General features: G+C 55.0%; 3 protein-coding genes across 3 annotated transcripts; all 3 read right to left on the reverse strand.

The window, feature by feature from the left end:
* Positions 1-123: 123 nt before the first annotated feature.
* AGMAT (agmatinase (putative)) lies at positions 124-4,164 on the reverse strand. The gene is made up of 7 exons (XM_082329197.1): positions 3,195-4,164; positions 2,847-3,049; positions 2,038-2,086; positions 1,731-1,926; positions 1,205-1,384; positions 858-942; positions 124-736 (listed from the first exon to the last, which is right to left on the reverse strand). The coding sequence occupies exons 1-7, from the start codon at positions 3,551-3,553 to the stop codon at positions 663-665; spliced, it is 1,146 nt and encodes a 381-aa protein (XP_082185323.1). The 5' UTR covers positions 3,554-4,164; the 3' UTR covers positions 124-662.
* Positions 4,165-5,175: 1,011 nt separating this feature from the next.
* Positions 5,176-16,168, reverse strand: PINK1 (PTEN induced kinase 1; the record flags this gene model as incomplete). The annotated part of the gene is made up of 8 exons (XM_082329218.1): positions 5,176-6,408; positions 6,793-7,029; positions 8,155-8,282; positions 9,483-9,646; positions 10,553-10,735; positions 12,719-12,822; positions 13,814-14,125; positions 15,872-16,168. The coding sequence occupies 8 exons, from the start codon at positions 16,166-16,168 to the stop codon at positions 6,148-6,150; spliced, it is 1,686 nt and encodes a 561-aa protein (XP_082185344.1). The 3' UTR covers positions 5,176-6,147.
* A 1,792-nt stretch (positions 16,169-17,960) lies between these two features.
* CDA (cytidine deaminase) lies at positions 17,961-19,629 on the reverse strand (the record flags this gene model as incomplete). Its single annotated transcript, XM_082328921.1, has 4 exons — positions 17,961-18,074; positions 18,714-18,771; positions 19,022-19,133; positions 19,455-19,629. The coding sequence occupies 4 exons, from the start codon at positions 19,627-19,629 to the stop codon at positions 17,961-17,963; spliced, it is 459 nt and encodes a 152-aa protein (XP_082185047.1).

The raw sequence follows: 19,629 nt of genomic DNA on the forward strand, positions 1-19,629 counted from the left end.
TGGCAAACTTGTCTTTTTTATTTTTGGTTTGGTTTGGTTTTTTGTTTTTGTATTTGTGAACAGGCACTGATGTCATTTTGTTTTAAGACGATTACAGATTCGCAACCAAAATAAACTATTTTAACGTGTGACGAGGTGGCTCTGTGTTTCCGTGTACAAACCGACCACACCTCCGCGTCAGCTCGGAAATCCCAGGGGCAGTAAATCCCCTCCTGCCCCAGGAGATGCCTGGTTATCCCCAGCAGGAACTTCAAATATCCCCGAGCTCTCAGAGCGAGCCCCAGGCCGCCTTCGGCCCCCTCCCTTCCTCTCCGTTCCTTGTCCTGCTGCTGTTTCTTAAAGAAACCTTTTACCAGCGCCAGCTTTGCCACGAGCCCCGCTGAGCCAGGTGAGTAATTCCAGCTGGGAGAGCAGAGGCGCAGCACCATTAGCCTCATCTTTTCCCAGGCAAGCTCAAAAGCTACGGACGCCAGTAAACGGGCTGTTCAAACCCATTTGCTGCCTCCACTTTATCAGCTTGAAATTACCTTTTCTAGTGGTAAATGGCATTTATTCCTTACTGCAAGGCCCACGGTCGCTGCGGCCGGTCGAGGGGAACGGGACACGGAAAGCCTCGGCCGAGGCCGGAGCTGCGTCGCCCCTGGGGCAGGCGGGAGCTGCCCTCACATTGTCTTCACTCCGGGGAGAACGCACAGCATCTCAAACAGCAGGTTTGCCCCCAGGAGGGCTGTGTTACCTAAGAAAAAACAAAAAGGGGGGGAAAAAAACCACACCATGAACGCCCAACCGCCTTCACCCACGGCCATCAGCCGCCTCTGCCAGGCAGACGGCTTACTCTCGCTCGTCTTTAGACTCACCGGAGACGTCGTACATCGGCGCGACTTCGACAAGGTCGCATCCCACTACGTTCAGTCCTTTGCAGCCCCGAATGATCTCCAAAGCCTAGGAAGAAAACAGATTTGGGATCAAGAAACACATCTGACCTAGCGGACTGGTCAGGGCTCTGCTTTCCCCTCGTGCAGCTAAGGAAACCCAGCCTGTACAGACCAAATCACATCAGTTTAACCTTTCCTTTCCTCATTATCTCTAGGAAACGCTCCCTGGTCTCCCTAACGCTTTGCTTTGCTGCGCTGGTGGCACGACCTCCTTTAATGGGAGCAAAAACGTCCCCTTCCCACCGGGAAATGAAGCCGCGTCCCCTTACCTGCGCAGGCGTGAGCCCGGCTATCTCCGGCGTCCCGGTGCCCGGGGCGTACGCGGGATCTAGTCCATCGATATCGAAACTGAGGTACACCGGCTTGTCCCCCATCTGCTTCCTCACCTCTCCCATCAGCGGCACCAGGGATTTGCTCCAGCACTCTTCAGCCGGGACCACTCGGAAACCCTGCGGGCACACGGACACGCAAGCACCGGCCCAGGGCAAGGCAGGCAAAGCGGAGCCATCCCCTGCCCCGCCGGGGATTTCTGCCGGGATAAATCCTCATCCTAGGGCCAAGCTGCAGAGGTGCACCTCGAAGCACCCTCCGCTCACCCCCACTTTCTTATTCTCCGCTCAGCTAACGGCTCCGTGCGCCGGGAGCGCTTGTGCTGCGGGCTAAGCCACGGACGTGGGACAAGATGCAGAAGAGAGACTGCTTTTCCTGCTGAAGCTAAGGGAATATGAACCACATGGGAATATTAACGGCAGGGAAAGGAAGCAGCCCTCGGCGCACACCTGCAGCTGAGCTTACCTGGTCCCGGCAGTACTTGTAAGGATCGGGGTCATAGGAGGAGCCGCGGATGCCAATCTGGACCACGCGGCTGCAGTCCAGCAGCCTTTCCTCCACGCAGCGCCGGAACGGGGTCCCGTGGTAGATCTTCTCCCCCAGGGCCCTGTCGCCGGTGTCGGTGTGAGCGTCCACGTGCACCAGTCCCACGGGACCGTGCCTAGGCGAGACAGGGTGGCCACGTTAGTCCCCATCCCGTGCACAGCCTTGTCCAGCCTTCCGAAGGCTCCTTCCCAGGTCCTTATTCTACATCTCCAGGTCAGAAACTTACTTTTCTGCCACGGCCTGCAGGATGGGGTACGTTACGGTGTGATCTCCACCTGCAACAGGACAGGGAAGAGGGTGTAACACACTGCCAGAGGCGCTCAGCGCTCGTTACGTTTGTTCCCAGGTGATTTTTGCCCCCCTTGCATTTATCCTGCACTTGTTTAGACACCCCAGAGCTTCATTCCCAAAGGAAAACCTGAGGCTCCCGGGTGCAGGTTGTTTCCTCGCTCCTCTTCCCTCCTTGGGAGGACCAGAGACGCACAACTGCTGGCAGGGGCAGCCTGTGGAGCAGGACCCTTGACCGAGCTTATAAATAGGCGCTTGAGTCACTTCTGAGGACGCCGTAACTGATAACTTGCCCCTCATTACTCTATACACTCGCTTCATTTAGCGATGCCAAGCTGCGACGGCTGGAAACTTGAATGCGCGCCCAAATTGCGCCTCGTGCAAAGCAGCACGCTGCCAGGCGCTCGCTCAAGCCCGAAGCTTTCCAGAGGGACACAAACTGTGCTCTTGCTCTGGGTCCTGCTCAGCAGGACGCAAAAAGCACATCCCTGACTGTATTTACAGTCGAGCTTCAGGCTGCGCTTGCTAGGGAGCGCTGGAACAGTCTCTCGGCTGACCCACCCTCGTTTTTGACACAACGCATCATTGATGGCAGCAATTTCAGCCTGTAAATTTACCCGTGATATACTGCAAGGCCTCGTGCAGGGGACAGATGCATCGCTCACCTTCTACCGTGTTCAGGGAGGAGGAGAGGGAGTTTGGATGAGCAGGGACGCGGCGGCAGGGCAGGGAGACGCAGGTCCTTACCCAAGGTGAGGGGCACGCAGCCGGAGGCCGCTATCTTCTGGTAGGACTCACGGATGAGGCGGCAGCTGTCGGGCAGGTTGTAGAGGTTCACGTTCACGTCCCCGATGTCAGCTACCTGCAGGGAGTCGAAAGGCGCTGCCCCGGTGCTGGCGTTGTACCTCCTCACCATCACCGACTCGGCCCGGATCTGGCGCGGACCGAACCTGGGGAGAGAGCGCGGCCAGGGAAAGCTGCTGGGCGGTTCCCGATGCCAGCACCGCGCATCCAGCGCTCCTCTCGCGGGAGGAGAGCCGTGCCGGATGGCCGGAGCAAAGCACCGGCCTCCCTGGCACCGTGGCTAGCCCTTAGCTGGCTCCGGGCCGGTTGGACGTGCCCGTGTCTAGAGGGACACCGACGAAAGCTGCGTCCAGTCCTTCTGCCGACGCCTGAACGGGCAGTTTCATCATGGAGCAGACCCCCACGGGCCGGGCCACGAACTGGGCGCTGGGGGGCACATTGAACTGCGAGCCCCAGCGGCGAGGGGCCCCGCGCCCCGGGGCCGGGTGCTGGAGGAGCCCCGTGGACGCGCTGGGCGAGGAGCCGGAGGTGGCCAGAAGAGCCGGGGGCCACGGGGTGGCCGCCGCAGCAGCCGCAGACAGCTTGCGAGCGTGGAGCCCGGCTTCCCGGGGCAGCAGCTGGCTGCAGCCAGCCCAGAGCAGGCGCCTCATTCTGCCCCACGGGCTCCAACCCTCTGCCCCACACCGAGAGGAGGGAAGGGTGCCGCGGAGGCTGTCCCGTCTCGGCTGGAGTGCTGCAGCCGGGCAGAGCGCCAGCCGCCTCCGCCATCCCTCTGCCCTCCCCGGGGTTCAAAGTGCGGCCAGGCACCCTGCTGCTCTCTCCCGGCTGCCCCCTTTCCCCACGGCACGGTTTGCTTCCCGGCAAACAGCAGGAATAAACAAAAACTGGGAAATGTTCCAGTTTTGGTCCCCTCGGACATCTGCAGAAAGGCAGCATTTGTTGCATTAAGAGCGTATACTTTTAAACTGCACTTTACAAAAGCACCCGGAATGCTGAAGAACCATAAAAATGTCTCATTAACGAAAGGCAGGCAGTGAAAGAAAACAAAAAAAGGTCTAACCTCAGCAAAACCAGAGACAGACAAAATGCAAACAAAGGAGAAGCAATAATAAGGATTTAAGACCCAGAGGCGGTGCTGCAGGACAAGCTTTTTCAGCCATTTTTGAGGACAGAGAGATGAAATGAGATGATTTCCAGGGGAAGCAAGTTTCCAGTGTCTGGGGTTAACCAACACAGATCAAACCCTGGCTGGCCTAATAACGACACGCTTGAAATCAGACGGCTCCAGCTCCCAATTCTGCTCCCTACTCGCATAGCGATTGGACCTGGGAGGAAAATCAAGGGAAAAAAAACAGAGTATGTCCACAGCAGAAAGCCTGCTCTCCGCACAGTTGGTTTGGATATGGAATATGTGTGTATTCCACACCCGGTACTGCAGGGACAAGGAGAGACTCGGCACGTCAACAAGCAGAGCTGCGCCTTGCTGAGCTAACCAGCTCTCGCTGGCTCGGAGAAACAGCGGAGCAACAGAAAGAGAGGTCAGAGCGGAGATCTACCAAAAAAGCAACAGTATTTACTCTTCAAAAAGCTCCAGAGACAGCATCCGGGGAACCGGCCTCGCTGCTAGATACAGGGGCACAGAGCTCACGGGAGAGCGCACACACAAATTCAAGGCAGCCATCTCAGCTAAAAACGCGCTGCAAGAACTCAGTATCTAAGAAAAAGCAGCAGCAGCTTCTGTTAGGGTGAGACCAAGATTAAAAAGTCCTTTTTCTGCAACTTTTTGCCCCAAGAGCTCATTTTCTGTGATTCCCCAGGCTCTGTGCCGAGCCTTCCTTACAGCCCCAGCAGCGTGCAGTGCTCACAGGCAAAACGAGCAGGGCCGCTCCCCGGCAGGTAGCTTTGCACTGCTGCCGAACTAGACGCCATTTCAGCGTGTGAGACGTTGACGGCACGATACTGCGTGATGATTTGCTCAGGATGTCAGCCACTTGACACACGATGGCATCGGCCTGGAAGTTGCAGGAGCAGCCAGTGATTTACCGGTCAGGCGAGTACGAAACGGGGACGTCCAGGAGCCAAGGTCCGTTCCTCTTCGGGAAACTCCACTTGTGGAATCAAATAACATGTTCCAGAGACGGCGCTGGAAAGAGCCCAATGATCTTTTAAGACACCGCTGAACCAGAGCTACGTTGTTCCCTCGGCCTCCACAGCCTAAAGGCCGGATCCCACGAACGGAGATGAACCAGATTTAGAGAACCCACTCAGCAGCAGAGCTTAATCTTCAATTTATTGTGCAACAAGCGTCAATAACTTTCTCCCCAAGTTCCTCTGAACACAGTTACAGACATGAAATCGAATGATGTTTTCATAAACACGACTGTTGTTGTTCAAACATCGACCTCTCCTATCCTCCCCGACCAAAGGATATTACTTCATTGTTAAACAGAACAAACAGGAAGGTAAAACAGAAGAGCATCCCACTAAACTCCTTAAGCGGGCGCTGCTGCTCAGCCCTATTTCGTTTGCGGTATTATCCCGAACTGGACACAGTTTGACTTGGCCTGCTGCTCAATTGCACAAATACAAGTCAAGAACCAAATATAAGCGGGTTTTGGGTTCATTGCACTTGCGTACAACTAGCTAGATATGTAATGGCGCGTTATCGTAAGAAGCGAGCAGCTCCTGACGCTCACCTTACCAGTCAGCACCTCACGAGGGAGGCTTTTAGGCTGTCATTTTATAGCAAGATACATCTGTGGCCGCAGAGGAATATCATCTTGAGACCACCACCGGTTTCCCTAAGAAAAGAAAGACTGCACGTCCCTCTGTCAGCTCAGCTTTCTCGGTGTATTGTTTAAATCTTCCGTGGAAAGAGCAGCTAGACAGTGCCTCCTGCCACACACCCCCCCTCCTGAAAGGGAACTTGCTTCATTCAACACACAACTTAAGTCAATTGTGCATTCCCAAACGTGAGCAAAACCAGCCACGTACCTCAGGACACCTGCAAGGTCCGCGAACCCTCACCAAGAGAGTAACGAAGCAAGGGCATTTCCTCTAGCAGGGAGAGAAAAGCAGTGTGTACTAACACTTGCTAGAGAGAAACTCAACCTCTTAAACACAGGCCTGCAGTTTTGTTCCCTAAAGCGCTACAGGATTCCAGGCAGACAGAAAAGACAGATTCCTATGTGCCTTTAGAAAGTGCCATTTATCTATCGCACGGTTGTGTCCCAGATCATACTCCTCACCCGGACCGGCTTCTCCAGGCCAGCACCAGGAATATTGCGGCCCAGAGGTCTTCATACTCGAGGTTTGCCAAAAAGCACATCTTCATTTTGGTTTCTACCCGGCTTTTATCCACCAGTCTGTCCATGAGCAAAGCGGCCGCAGACTGGCAGAGAAGCCAGGCGATCATCTGGTCGGGTTTCAGGGTCTTCGACGCTAGAACGCTTTCACCCCAGAGGCTTAGGTGAAGCACGTTAGCAGCAACTCTAGCAGACAATCTCTGCAAAAGGAGGGAGAGGGAAGATCAGCTGATGCTGCTGCCATCCTGTCACATCCCCCACGCCTCCTCTATAGCACCATACAGTCCCTGTGAATTAAAAACCTCTTTGTGACTCTATTATCCGGCAACTGCACGTAAACCCCCAATTCAAGGTCCAGTCCCTGACGCAAACGTCCACTGAAATCCCTGAAACTATTCAGTGCCGCGTGGGAGAGGCCGCACTGTACTTCAGCAAAGACCTTTTGTTTGTCTTTGATCGTTATCTAGACTGCGGATGATACCTGGATTACAGCCCTGCACCCGGAGCCCTGCAGGGAGAAACGATCTACAACCACCCCTCCCAAAGGCCGGTTAGATGACTTCTTCAAGGCAACCGCTTCTTACCTTGTTGGGATCCCTCTGAAGTAGCATCTTTATCACTTGCTTCACCTCCAGGGGCACGTGATGGGGCAGGCTTGGCAGCTGGTCTTCACGGTAACTTCGGCTTTCCAGAGTCGAGTCCCCATGGCCGTAGAAAGGATTGGCCAAGCCAAGGATTTCATAGGCGATCGCTCCAACAGCCCAAGCGTCGGCTTTACTGTAGTTGATCACCGTGCCCGGACCTGGCGACGCCGTGATCACCTGCCGCAGAGACGGGGACGCTCAAATAAACAGCTCTAGTGTGAGCTCAGGTGCTAAAACTAATTTTCAAGGGTCGAGTCAGCATTTCTGCTGGAATAAACTGAGAGAGACTGAAACCAAAGCTAGGTTTCATCTACATCTCTAGTGTAAATATTCCCTATTGGTATGCTCTAGACACTGCTCAGCCCACCAGGACACTGGGAGGAGTTTGGTCGTTGCGCCTAGGCTTTAGTCGTTGCCCCTGACCAGCATTCAGAGTCCTGAGGGCTACTGCACTCTGGGATTTTAGGTAGACAGGGGACATGCAGATGACCAACCGATACTGCACCGGCACTTAAGCAATGCAAGGCAAGGCGCCCCGGGTCAAGCAGACAGTCAAGGGTGTCTTCGCTTTTATTACGGTTATCATCAGAGAAATAAAAAGGAACTGTAAATCATTTCACAATCACCTTGAACTTCATCCAAAAACTACTGTCGCAACACAAGGGCTGCTGCATAAACTTCTTTAATAGCTACATAGAAAGGGGCCCGAGAAGAGACTGAAGAGCCCACTTTTTGTGGGAAAGGTCAATTCTCTCTCATAACACTGACTGATTACGTTTCACCTTTTAGCACTCAAGGTGTCTGTTCAACAACTGCTGAGCGCAGGTCCAAAGAGGACTTTTTAATTAATACAGAGATGTTTAGCAAGCATAACTCAAGTCAGGACATGGACCGCCTACGCTGCTTTACAGGACACGGCCCTCCATGACAGAGCATAGGGTGAGATTAGTTACGCAGTAACCAGCTACGGGTACTGTCTTGCATGACTGAGTTGTGTCAATAAGCAGGAACGGGTATAAAAATGAGCCATCAGATCGCAGAGGCTTTCAGCAGGTATTGCTGCCAACACACGCCAGCGGAGGTCGCATAAGCAAGTATCGGTGTGTGCGAGTGGGGGAAGGTTCAGGGACAAATGACAGCAAAGTGATGTGCACGCATGCCCCCTGCTGCTTCTAGACCTAATCCCACCCTTTTTCAAGTTCCTATCACAGCCTGCACCACGGCTGGGGCCGAAACTCTTAGTCCCGACAGCAGGACAAGCAGACAACCAGCAACCCAAACCATTACCACAGGGGGATTTACCTCGGGTGCCATAAGACAGCCGTTGCCACCCCGATCCACGTAAGAGCTGGTGAAAGGCAGCCTCAAGCCGACGTTTTCATCTGCCAAACAGCAGCCGAAGTCCGTGATCACCAGCCAGGGGCAGCCAGCTGCGAACGACACGGGGCTAGCAGAGTTAGCGCTGAGTTAGGGAGTACGTGGCTGTATTAGACACCACATCACGTGGACACCAGGGACAGTCTTCAGGATCAATCTCAAAACCCCCAGGAATCAGCACAACCACACGCTGTTTTCCTGCTGCTCCTCTGGATTATTAGGTGAAATATCGGTTTTATTAAGACTTTCCTCTTTAGAGGATATTACTGCTCCCCATGGAACGCGTGTCTCTCAAAATGTCACAGATACCATAAAACTGAAGACACATAAGGTGAGAGACTCAGCCGTGATGGAGGAATATATTCATTTTTCCCCTTTGTTTTTATCTATAGCAAAAGCTATCGACATATAGATATACACTTAGCTACAGCAAAAGGCTGGAGAAACTTTGCATTACTTCTCCAGACTCCAATACGGAAAAATCGATGCTTTACATCACTCGTAACTGCATTCAGCATAGCTCCAGAGCAGCTTTTCCTTCAAGAAAAGAAGGATGGCATTAGTATCGCTGAAAACCTTCCGTGGCTGCTCTACCAAGACCTTTAATTACACAGATCTGGCTGCCTGCTGTTGTTTCCTGCCCATTCGAATCTCACTCACGCTGAAAAAGAGCTCAGGTAATTAAAATCTCAGTTAGAGAGGCTGACAGGAGAACAAGATGATGAAAACGCTGCTTTTGGCTTTAACACCGTCGGTTCCCTTGCCTTCCAACCGATGTTTCATCATCCCAGGGTGCAGCACTATTAACCTGACCGTGAGGTGGGATTTTAAGAACCCCCCTGTGCTATTTGGCTACTGAGAGATGACAGAGGCGAGAGCCTGAAGCAAAGGCACCCCCAGCATCATCAGTGTGGCATTATTATAGGCCCATCTGCTCTGGCCAACACTCGCTGTGCTCGTGCAACACATCACCTTAGCAATACTCCGCGTCTCTCCATCTGATTACAGCACGACGCTCTTTTCAAGTCCGTTTTAATGATCCAAAACCCGAAGCGCAGACAGGATAAATGACTTCCCCAGTGCTGCAGTGACAGCAAGCAGTAAGCTAAAAACTAAACCCGAGATTCTTCAAAGGGTTTGATGCTCATTTTTCCCCCAAACGCTTGCCTGGGTAGGACTTCCCTGGATACCTACACGACTGCATCACTTCTGCGCGTGATTTAATTGGCATTTATACTCGGCGATCTACATACCGGAATCAAATTCAACCAGGATGTTGTCAGATTTCAGGTCTCTGTGTGCTATTCCGTGTCGGACAAGATGGTCCACGCCTTCCAAAAGCTGTAAAATCATCATCGTGGAGAGACAAACGTCCGGACTGCTCTCCCTCAGATACTGCCGCAGGGTGCACGGATAACTAGTCAGAACAAGGAAAACCTCTAAATTAGCATCCTGGAAGTTTATCGTTTGCGGTTCAACCTCAGTGCTGGCTGGCTGGGCATACCACGCACTCGTATGTGCCAAATTCTTCCTGACCTCCGCGACGCCTTCCCGCCTCCCAGCCTCAACCTGACATCGCGCCCCTCTTTGCTGTTCTCAAATCCTCTGTTTTGCAACACCACCCACCACTGAATTTTCAGCGCTCTCGCCCGAGTTCAACACCTGCAAATAAAAGAAGCCTCTTAAGCAGCACAGTGAGAGGCTCCAGGTATACAGTGGTCATTCTTACAGGGTTTTATGTAGCGGTGCTGTATTTTGCATGAAGGAGGAGGCAGATTAATAATGCAGATCATATGAGCAAAATGAGGAGATGTACTGATCAGGAGAAAGAACGTATTCTTGAAATACAGAGAGGACAGAGCACTTCTCCAGACGCAGGCAGAACAAAAGAGTGGGAAACAGAAGGTGCTTTCATGTCAGTGCCATCGCAATACCCATTCAAAACCAACACCAAACCGAGAAAGCCAGAGACGCCGAGCACTAATAAATCTCATTACCGATTCTACTCCGTCTCTAGCGGCGCGTTCAGACTAAGGGTGAAGATCAGACTTAGAAGGGCAGACAAACGGGGACAAGCTCCACAGTTCTTACTTTAATTTGGGGTAATTATTAAAAAGAACAGCTTGTCTTCATTGTCAAACTAGACTTAAAATCTCAAGGACTTGGAACAGGTCTTAGGAGGCGTTTCCAAGAGCGTACTCTGCTTTTTGGCAGCAGCCCAGGCCAAATCTTTGCAAGGACCCGTGTAGCAGCAGAATACACAGCCCCGCCGGGCAGTCTCACGAAAAGCCTGAGTCGTGTTAACAAGCTTCTCTCTACCTACTTCTTCATCACCAAGAAGAGTGTGCGGCTGTGACCAATCCCTCTGGGATTCAGGCTTAACGGAAGAACGTCGGGATAGTCTGCGAAGGCTCCGGGCAGCAAAGGGACAGAGGATGTGAACGCTCGGATCACCTGGATTATATTCGGATGAGGCTGCAACTTCTTCCTCCCGAGGACGGGTTTTCTGTGCAAATGTACAGATACCACAGATTACATCGATCTCCTGGTCAGTTCTGGTTTATCACAGACACACCTGGAATTACTTTTCATTAATACGGCCCATCCTCCCCACCAAAGGGTTCCAAAGCAGTGTGCAAACACGTTTATTCTGCAGCAAAACCCTTATTAGAGAGAGCATTAAGGCTGCCCGCTGCAGATTACAGGACTGCACGTTAAGCAAATACTACAACGTTCACATCCTGGAAACCATTCGGTCAGAAAGAAGAGTGACAGCAACCTCCCTGCCCTCATGGCCAGCTTCCTAACCGGCGCCTCAGCCCAGCGCTTCCCACGTTGATGCAGAGCACCCGCAGCCTGAGCGGATCCACCGCAGCAGCGGGCAGGCCCCAGCACTTTCGCCGGAGTTTAAAATCTACCCTGGCGCTTTCTGAAGCATCACCAAGGCAGTGCCGTCTGCTGATATGCCAGCGGAGGGCACGCAGACCAAGATTTCACCTGTGGCTGCTCGAAGGACTGCGTTGTAACTGGATTTCCCTGTATACAATGGCCGAACAGGAAATACTGGTGCTTTACCTGCGCTGCAAACAAAGCTTTGCTGGAAACCCTTACGCTTAACATGCAGCCTGTAATTTTATTCAAACCCTACTAGCCCTTCCATGCTGCTAACAAAGGCAGAGCTACTCACAGGCTGCTTCTCGGTTCAAAAAGAACTACGACAGCAGCTTCAGAGAGAAAAAACCCAAACACAATTACTTTGTTAGACATAAAATAAAGGTCAACTTCACACCAGGCATATCAATTTAGACCCTCTATTTTATGGCACAGGCAGGAAGCACTCACTACAATGAAAAGCAGGCTACCTATCTGTATCTGCAAAACAGATCCCTCTCATCCCCTGAATGTCAAATATCCCTTTGGCTGCTCTGTTGCAGTCTCAGCTAGCGACATACCACACAGCATTCATTATTCATTTGTATGGCCAGCTGAGATGTATTTGAAATTTAAATCAGACAATCTGGACTGCGGACTCCATTGTTTCGAATCGAACAAAAAGACACATTTTTTAACAACAAGATAGCTAACTCGAGACGATTTAAAAGTTTCCATGCAATTTTCCACCCTCATGCTGTTTGCTCACTGCTCACTCGAGTGAAAGCGCGGGAAGCGAGTCATTTTCCATTTTCTTTCTCGCCGGTTTCCCTGCACTAGAACAGTTTCCACCTCCCTGCCCAGCACCCATTTTACAACCAAATCAGTTCTAAAATAATAGTCAAACTGTATTACAGTTAATTTGTTTGACGTTCAATACAGTCAAATTGTTACCGATTGTAGGCGTGTTATTTCTGTGACTAAAAAGCACCATGACACACATTTAAATGGTTTTTCATTAGCTCCTCCTAGCCTTTACCAGTATCTGCAGATATCAAAGCATTTTACACCTGGGGAAACTAAGACACGGGGCACAGACGTGCCTGGCCACAGTCAGCCATCGGACCACTGGCAGGACCCCGGCTGGTCCCCAATTATTGGCGTACCCTTCCGACACCCTTCTGGACTACGCCATCCAAGCCGGCGCAGTTTCGCTGTCCGTGTGCCCTGCAGGCCAACAAGCCGTGCCACAATCCGCTCCTCAGAGTAAACGGGGCTTTGTTAAATCGCTCTTTGAACAGCGGTATTGCTATGCGGTTTCCCAACTGTGGTAGGAAAAAGCACAGCGGAGAAAAACCCCCAGGGCAGCCAGCAGCCCATCCCTGCGTGATGTTTGAGGTGTGCGGCACTTCCAAAGGCACCCTCGTTTAGACAAAACATACGCACGCGCCTCCTGAGCCATTAAAAATCCCAAAGCTTTGTTTTATCAACTTTCAGGAACTACTACAGAAACTTCTGGCCGTCTTCTTAACAGCACAGATCCGCTGCAAAAGTAATTGATGGATTAAATTAGCGTGTCACCATTTGAGAACCACCGCCATTTCCATCGTGACTGTACCTGCGGCCGGAGACGGCTCCATATTCTCCGGCTAAGGCAATCCCCGTGGCTGGAACGAGCTCTCGGCCCATAGCGTCGAGGATGGCTTCACTCGACGAACCAGCCTGCAACAGCAATTACACATCACATTGATTTAAGCTCAAAAATCATCCAGCCTCAATACAGACTGAAAGCAGATAATCCTGACGCTGGCACTGTATCTACAGTTAGAACTACTGAGACAAGATCAAAGGGACTCCCTTCTCCACTTTGAAAATCGGGGAAGGCAATTAACTACTTAAAGAATTTACCAAGGGATGTGGCAAGGCCTTTACTTGCAGAAAGAAATCCATTTGTTTCTTCAAATGCATCCTTGACTGTTAGCGCTCTGAGCTATACATTAACACTCGCTTTCAACTTCAAAACCTGACTGGAAAAGCCCACAGCTAAATGCCAGGGTATTTCTGGAGCCCGAGGGGTTTCAGATGTCGGCATTTCGGAATACTCTCTTAGAACATCCACTTGTCACATCAAGTGCCACAAAACCTCTTCAATGGGAAAAGCCACGTGGATTTTTTAAAATGTGGAATAGCCACATTGAAGGGGTGGATCATCACAGAGTCACCCGGGCTGGGAAACACCAGCGTAGAGCGCGCCGATTCACTTCCCGGCGTGGGGAGCCAGCAGGCAGGTTACTGTCCCACCCCTGCCACCACTGACGCGCACCTCGGCCGCGCTTTGCAGAAGAAAACCTATTTCTATCCCGACACCCCCAAGAACACCGATTCCTAAAGCACTGGCAGCAGTGGCTCTCCATTTCTTACGCCTTGCCATTACAGCCCGCTTCAGAAAAGCTTTTTTCCCAGAAATATCACCTCCATAACCAACAACTCCACCACCAACTCTCAATGCCGATTCCAGAGGAATGATGAATGCTAATTACCTTGCTCTGGGACTGCTCACTAACAATCGACGTCTCCAATGTCACGTAGTGACAGCTTTGTTTTGACACACTCATCATGCGCTACATAATTAGCGCTTTCAGCACTTAAGCATTAAACATTTCAGCCAGACTTTCCCAGTGACAGACAAGGAAGTTGAGAACCGACTCCTTACCGAAATGTTCCACATCATTTTGATAGCTAAGGGAAAAGCCTCTTTCGGTTGGTGTTTCTCTACGGGCTCCTCTTCAGCCGCCTGTGAAGCCGAGCCACGATCCCGCTGCACGGCTGGCCCCTGCCCTGCGAGACGGCTGCTCTCCACACGGCCCTGACGATCGCAAGAGAAAGGAATAGCTGCTTCGTACACGGCAGCGCTGCAGCCCTTCCCGATGGGTTGGCCAATGAGATATTCTTCCAGCTTGAAGCCCTGCCAGCGGAAGGAGCTCAGGGGATCTTTCTGCGGCTTGTTCTTTCCAACAAACACTGTCTGAAAGGAATAAGAAAAAACAACGATATAAATACCGCTCAGTTATTCAAGGCTTCCCAGCGAAGGAGAACTCCCTTACTGTTTAAGTGGTATTACGTGCCCCATTGGGTTGGTCCAACCTGAAAGCCACAATCAACTATTACCGCTCAAATCACTGTAACCATAGGGAAAATAATTTGCAGGCTGTATATTTTTGTCTGAAAGAGATTACCCTGAAAACAGTCTTTACCACAGGTGCCCTTTCCGAGGGTGCTGTAGAGGAATGGGGAGGGGGAGTCACTTGCTAATCCAGAACATAAATATGTTTTGTAAAGACAAGTCTAACTCAATACTTCTAGAAGGAGATGCGCTGTTACACTTTTCTCCCCCTCCATAAATAAACCAGGCAAATAGCATTTAAAAGAAAATCCAATTAAGAGCAACAACAGATGGAAAAACAATGCCCTGAGCTTTTGTGGCAGCCGAGTACGAGGGCTGGTTAGCTCGAGGAAGAGTGAATCCGTGATGGGAAAAAGCTGGGGGAGGAAATCGAAAGAGACGTGAGAAAACCAAGCACAGGAGGGCTGTTCTGGAGTTTAACCACAGCATTCGTGACCCTACAGGTCTGGTGGTACCACAGCTGTCACCCGGACATGCCGGTGGCCGCCCCAGTGGCAAAGGGACACAGATTCAGGGATGGCGGAAGGGGGAAGACAGCAAATTTAACTACCCAGCGTTGTCAGGGGAGAGAAAGCATCCTGAGAAACGTCGGGGAAAGGCAATGTGTTTGTCTGCCGGTTAGCGGGGCAGGTGACAGCTGGCTCTGAGCACCAAAGGTCTATTTTTACCCATGAAATATGTTCATCACTGTCCGTCCCCAGTGCCCTGCCAGCATGGCCTGGCTCAGCCTCACAGGGTCCCCGTCTGTCTCAGGGAGAGGGGACAGACCCGGGGCCTCGACACCGGCCTCCTGGGACACGAGACCCCCATCACCAGGGCCCCGGCCCCCTCCCTTTGTGGGGGGACAAGGACTGAAGGGCTCCCCACAGTGAGGACCCCCCTGGGGCCCTGCTTGAGGCTGGTGAGGGGCTGCTGACCTGAGAGGCTTCCCCAGAACCCTATTTTTGGGGAGGAAGAGGTGCCTGTGGGGCTGCCCACAGCAGTCCCCCCCCTTCGGGGATGTGCCTGAGGGCTGCTTGTAGCAGTGCCCCCCATTTTCCTTGGGGGGAGATGGGGAGGTGTATCCGAGGGGCTCCCCACAGCAAGGACCCCCCATGCTGTTCTGGGGAGTGTCTGGGGGGCTCCCCACAGCAAGGATCCCCCCTGTCCCCTTCATGGAGGGTGTCTGAGGGGCTCCCCACAGCAAGGACCCCCATGTGCCCTTCTGGGGGTGTCTGAGGGGCTCCCCACAGCCAGCCCCCCCCCCCGTCCCCTTCACGGGGGGTGTCTGAGTGGCTCCCCACAGCAAGGATCCCCCGTCCCCTTCATGAGGGGCATCTAGGGGCTCCCAACAGCAAGGACCCCCCGTGTCCCCTTCATGAGCTGTGTCTGGGGGGGTCCCCACAGCAAGGACCCCCCCCGTCCCCTTCACAGAGGGTGTCTGAGGGGCTCCCAACAGCAAGGACCCCCCGTGCCCTTCTGGGGGTGTCTGAGGGGCTCCCCACAGCCAGCCCCCCCCGTCCCCGCCACGGAGGGTGCCCGAGGGCCCCCCCGGAGCGCGGCCCGGGCCCGGGGGTCCCGCAGCAGCCCCCCCAGGGGACGCCGCACCTGGATGTGGCGGCACGCCGCCTCGGCCCGTCGCTGCTCCTCCAGGCGCGGCTCCACCAGCCCCAGCGCCAGCGCCAGCGCCAGGCAGGCCCCGCCGCCTCCCCGCCGCGCCACCGCCGCCAACCCGCCGGCCGGGCCGCGCAGGAGGAGCCGGCGGGCGGCGGGCAGCCAGGAGAGCCAGGGCCGCCACGGCGAGGGCGGCGGGGCGGGCCGGGGGTCGGGCCGGGGGCCGCGGGGCGGGCGGCAGCGCGGCGGCAGGCGCAGGGCCCGCGCCAGCAGCAGCCGCAGCAGCGCCATGGCCGCCCCTGCCCGCGCGCTGGGGGCGGGGCCGCGGCCGGGCGTCACCCGCGCGCGGCGTAACGTCACGCTCCCCCCACCCCTCCCGCGTAACGACGGGGCGGGAACGGCCCGGGCACCGCGGGGCGCGGCGCGGGGCAGCGGCGGCAGCGCCCTGCCCTCGGCACGGCCCGGTGCACAGCCCGGTGCACAGCAGGGCATGGCCCGGGCACGGCCCGGTGTGCAGCCCGGTGCACAGCCCGGCATGGCCAGGGCACAGCCCGGTGCACAGCCCGGTGCACAGCAGGGCATGGCCAGGCCACGGCCCGGTGCACAGCCTGGGGCATGGGCACAGCCCAGGGCACGGCCCGGTGCACAGCAGGGTGCGGAGCAGGGCAGCAGCAGCAGGGCACTGCCCTGAGCATGGCCAGGGCATGGCCCTGCGTGCAGCCTGGTGCACAGCAGGGCATGGCCAGGGCACAGCCTGGTGCACAGCAGGGCGTGGAGCAGGGCACTGCCCAGTGCATGGCAGGACATGGCCAGGGCACGGCCTGGTGCACAGCCCGGTGCACAGCAGGGCACGGAGCAGGGCAGAGCCCGGGACACCGCTGGGCATGGCCCGGTGCACAGCCTGGTGCACAGCAGGGCAGCAGCAGGGCAGTGCCCTGGGCATGGCTTGTGCACGGCCAAGGCACAGTCCAATCGATGTACAGCAGGGCACAGTGCAGAGCACAGCGAAGGTGCAGCCCTGTGCAAAGCAGGGCACAGAGCTGGGTGTGCCACGGGTACGGCAGGGCACGGAGCAGGGCACAGAGCCTGGCACCAGCAGAGCCCTGCCCTGGGCACGGCTGGGGCACGGCCCGGTGCACAGCAGGGCATGGGGCAGAGCACCGCCCGGTGCAATGCGGGCCAGAGCCCGGGACGCAGCTGGGCAGGCCAGGGAGGGCAGGAGGGTGCTGGTGGCGTGGGCAGCACTGCCCTGGCCGTGTCCTGCCCGTGCCGCCAGCACCCTGCTGCCCTGCCTGGCAGCGGGGCAGCCCCACTTCCTTCTGATTCATCGTTTGCTGCAACTGCAGGAGATAAACCAGGACTGCTTTTATTTCTCCTGGGCATAGGCAGGAATGCCCGGCCCAGCGCTGGTTAGGAAACGTAACGCATTCGTTTTCCATTGTGCGTAATTAAATTAATATTACAATCAGCAAACAGCATTACTCTGGAGACAGAAAACTCTCCATAAGCTCTCAAAAATCCTCTCCCTCTTCATCCCCACACATGGAATAAAAGCAAAGAAAACAAGCCAGAGAGAAACGAGCAAAGGACACGCTCAGCGTGCTGGAACCGTCCAGTTCCAGCAAATCGCCTAATCTGAATTGGCTTATTAATAGCTGCTGTGGTTGATAGAGCCTTTCCTTTTTGCTTCTCATTTAGAGCTGAAGAATTCAGCATTTTCTCAAGCAATCATTCTGAATTATTCGGGAGAGGTTTCTGTACCAACAAGCCCAAGCTTGAGCCGTGCATCAAACCCTTCTCCGCCTGTGAACTTCCCCGTCGACTACAGCAATATCTGGACACTTTTTTTTCTAATAACAGGGATTTTCTACGATTTGATTTCGCCATTTCCCCAGGGCAAGGTGGGGCCAGCATCTGTGAATCAGCACTGAATCAGAAGATGAGTGAGAGGAATGGGTAACTTAACACTATAAATGCATTTCCCATTGCATCGTCCCCAAAAAGCCGCTTACACGCTGGGGAAACTGAGGAAGACCATCCTCCCCTGCTGCCAAAGGGCAAAGGCCGGTGGCGGCCGCGCTGCTCACACCTTCTTCAGGTCCTCGGGGCCGAAGGAGAGCGGCAGCAGCTCCTCCAGCTTCTTGACGATATAACTGCCATCTGCTTTGGTCAGGTAGACGTCCCAGTCCGTGCCGAACTGGAGAAGAGGGGAGAGAAGTGCCTGATGCAAAACCCGCACTTCTTCCTCAAATTACTCAAATAATCCTTTTTTTTTTTGCCAGGTTTACAGGGAGCATCCCCCTCTATTGCATGTATTTTGGGGTGGTGTTTCAGCATCACCAGCCCCAGGGGGTATTTTGGGCTCAGATCCTGCATTTTTGCCCCTCCCAGGGTGAGCCCCGGTGCCTCCGAACCTGCCAAATCCCGCCTTCGAGCCGAGCCCCGCGACCCATTAACCACCCAAAAATGGGCTGCGGGTGCCAGGGTGCCCGCGGGGAGGAGGGAGGCGAGAGCGGGATGGGCTCCGTGGGGAGCTCGGCTTTTGCAGGAAAACCCCTAGTTTCAGGCTTGGCAGAGCCAGGGCGACAGCTCCGGGGCCGAACTCTGCACCCGGCAGCTCCTGGAGGAATAAAACCCCCTGGGGAGGGCGAGTTAATGAGTTACCACCGGGCACAGGGAGGAATACCCCTTTCCCAGCGGATAGTGCAATTTGGGGCTGGGAACTGGGGGTTACAACCCCCCCATCTGCACCTTCGGGTGACTTGGGGGGAGATGCTGGGGGCCAGGGGGTGATGCCGGGGGTCAGGAGACGCAAGACCCGCACGCGAGCTGTCACCTCTCTCATCACTTGTCTGCAGGCGCCGCAGGGCGTGATGAAGTGGTCCCCCATGTCACTGCCAAAGGAGAAGGGCACAGAGCTCAGTCTTGCACGGGGGAACACCTGCAGAAGACCTTCATGCACCAATAAATACCGAGCCACAGCAGATTTTCCCCCCGATTCCTCCAAAAAAAACATGCAAAAACCTGCCTCCTCCCCAAAACACTCCGGCTGCTGCAGCAGAAGCTGCCCCTCAGGCACACCGGGGGGTTTCCCGCTGGCCCCCCATCCCATCCGTCGCCGTGCCGGCTTCGGCGCGCCCTTACCTGGCGATGGCCATGGCCCTGAAGCTGGTGTGCCCCTCGGAGATGGCTTTCTGGATGGCGGTGCGCTCGGCGCACACCCCCAGGCTGTAGCAGGCGTTCTCCACGTTGCACCCTGCGGGGAAGCCCCCGGCACCCACTCAGCCACCCCAAACACCGCCAGCTTCCCTCCGGGTGATTTTGGGGGGGAATTTGCAAAGAAAAGCCATTTTCCGTGCACCCTCGCCAACGCGTTCCCCGCTTCCCCTATTTATTTCCCGTATTTTCCCATCCGCCACGATCTTTGGCTCGCTCTGGGGTGGCGGCTGCCAAGAAGCAGCCGGGGCAGGGGGGGACCAGCACCCTGTGCCGACTCCGCTGCACCCCCATGCGCAGCCAAAGGGTTGCAGGGGGGACCCCAAAACCCAAGGGGGGGGGTCACACGGCCCCGGCTTACCGGAGAAGATCTCCCCGCCGGCGGTGAGCAGCGCGGCACCCACCGGGAAGCGGCTGTAGGGGCAATAGGCGCAGTTTTTGGCCTCCTGGCTGCGACGCAGCAGGAGCTGCAGGCGCTCGCCCTGGGGCCGGCCCGGGGGGGCAGCGGGGGCCGGGCGCTGCTCGCCACCCTCCAT

Source organism: Platalea leucorodia (genome assembly GCF_965183815.1).
Source record: "Platalea leucorodia genome assembly, chromosome: 17".
Classification (NCBI taxonomy): Eukaryota; Metazoa; Chordata; class Aves; order Pelecaniformes; family Threskiornithidae; genus Platalea; species Platalea leucorodia.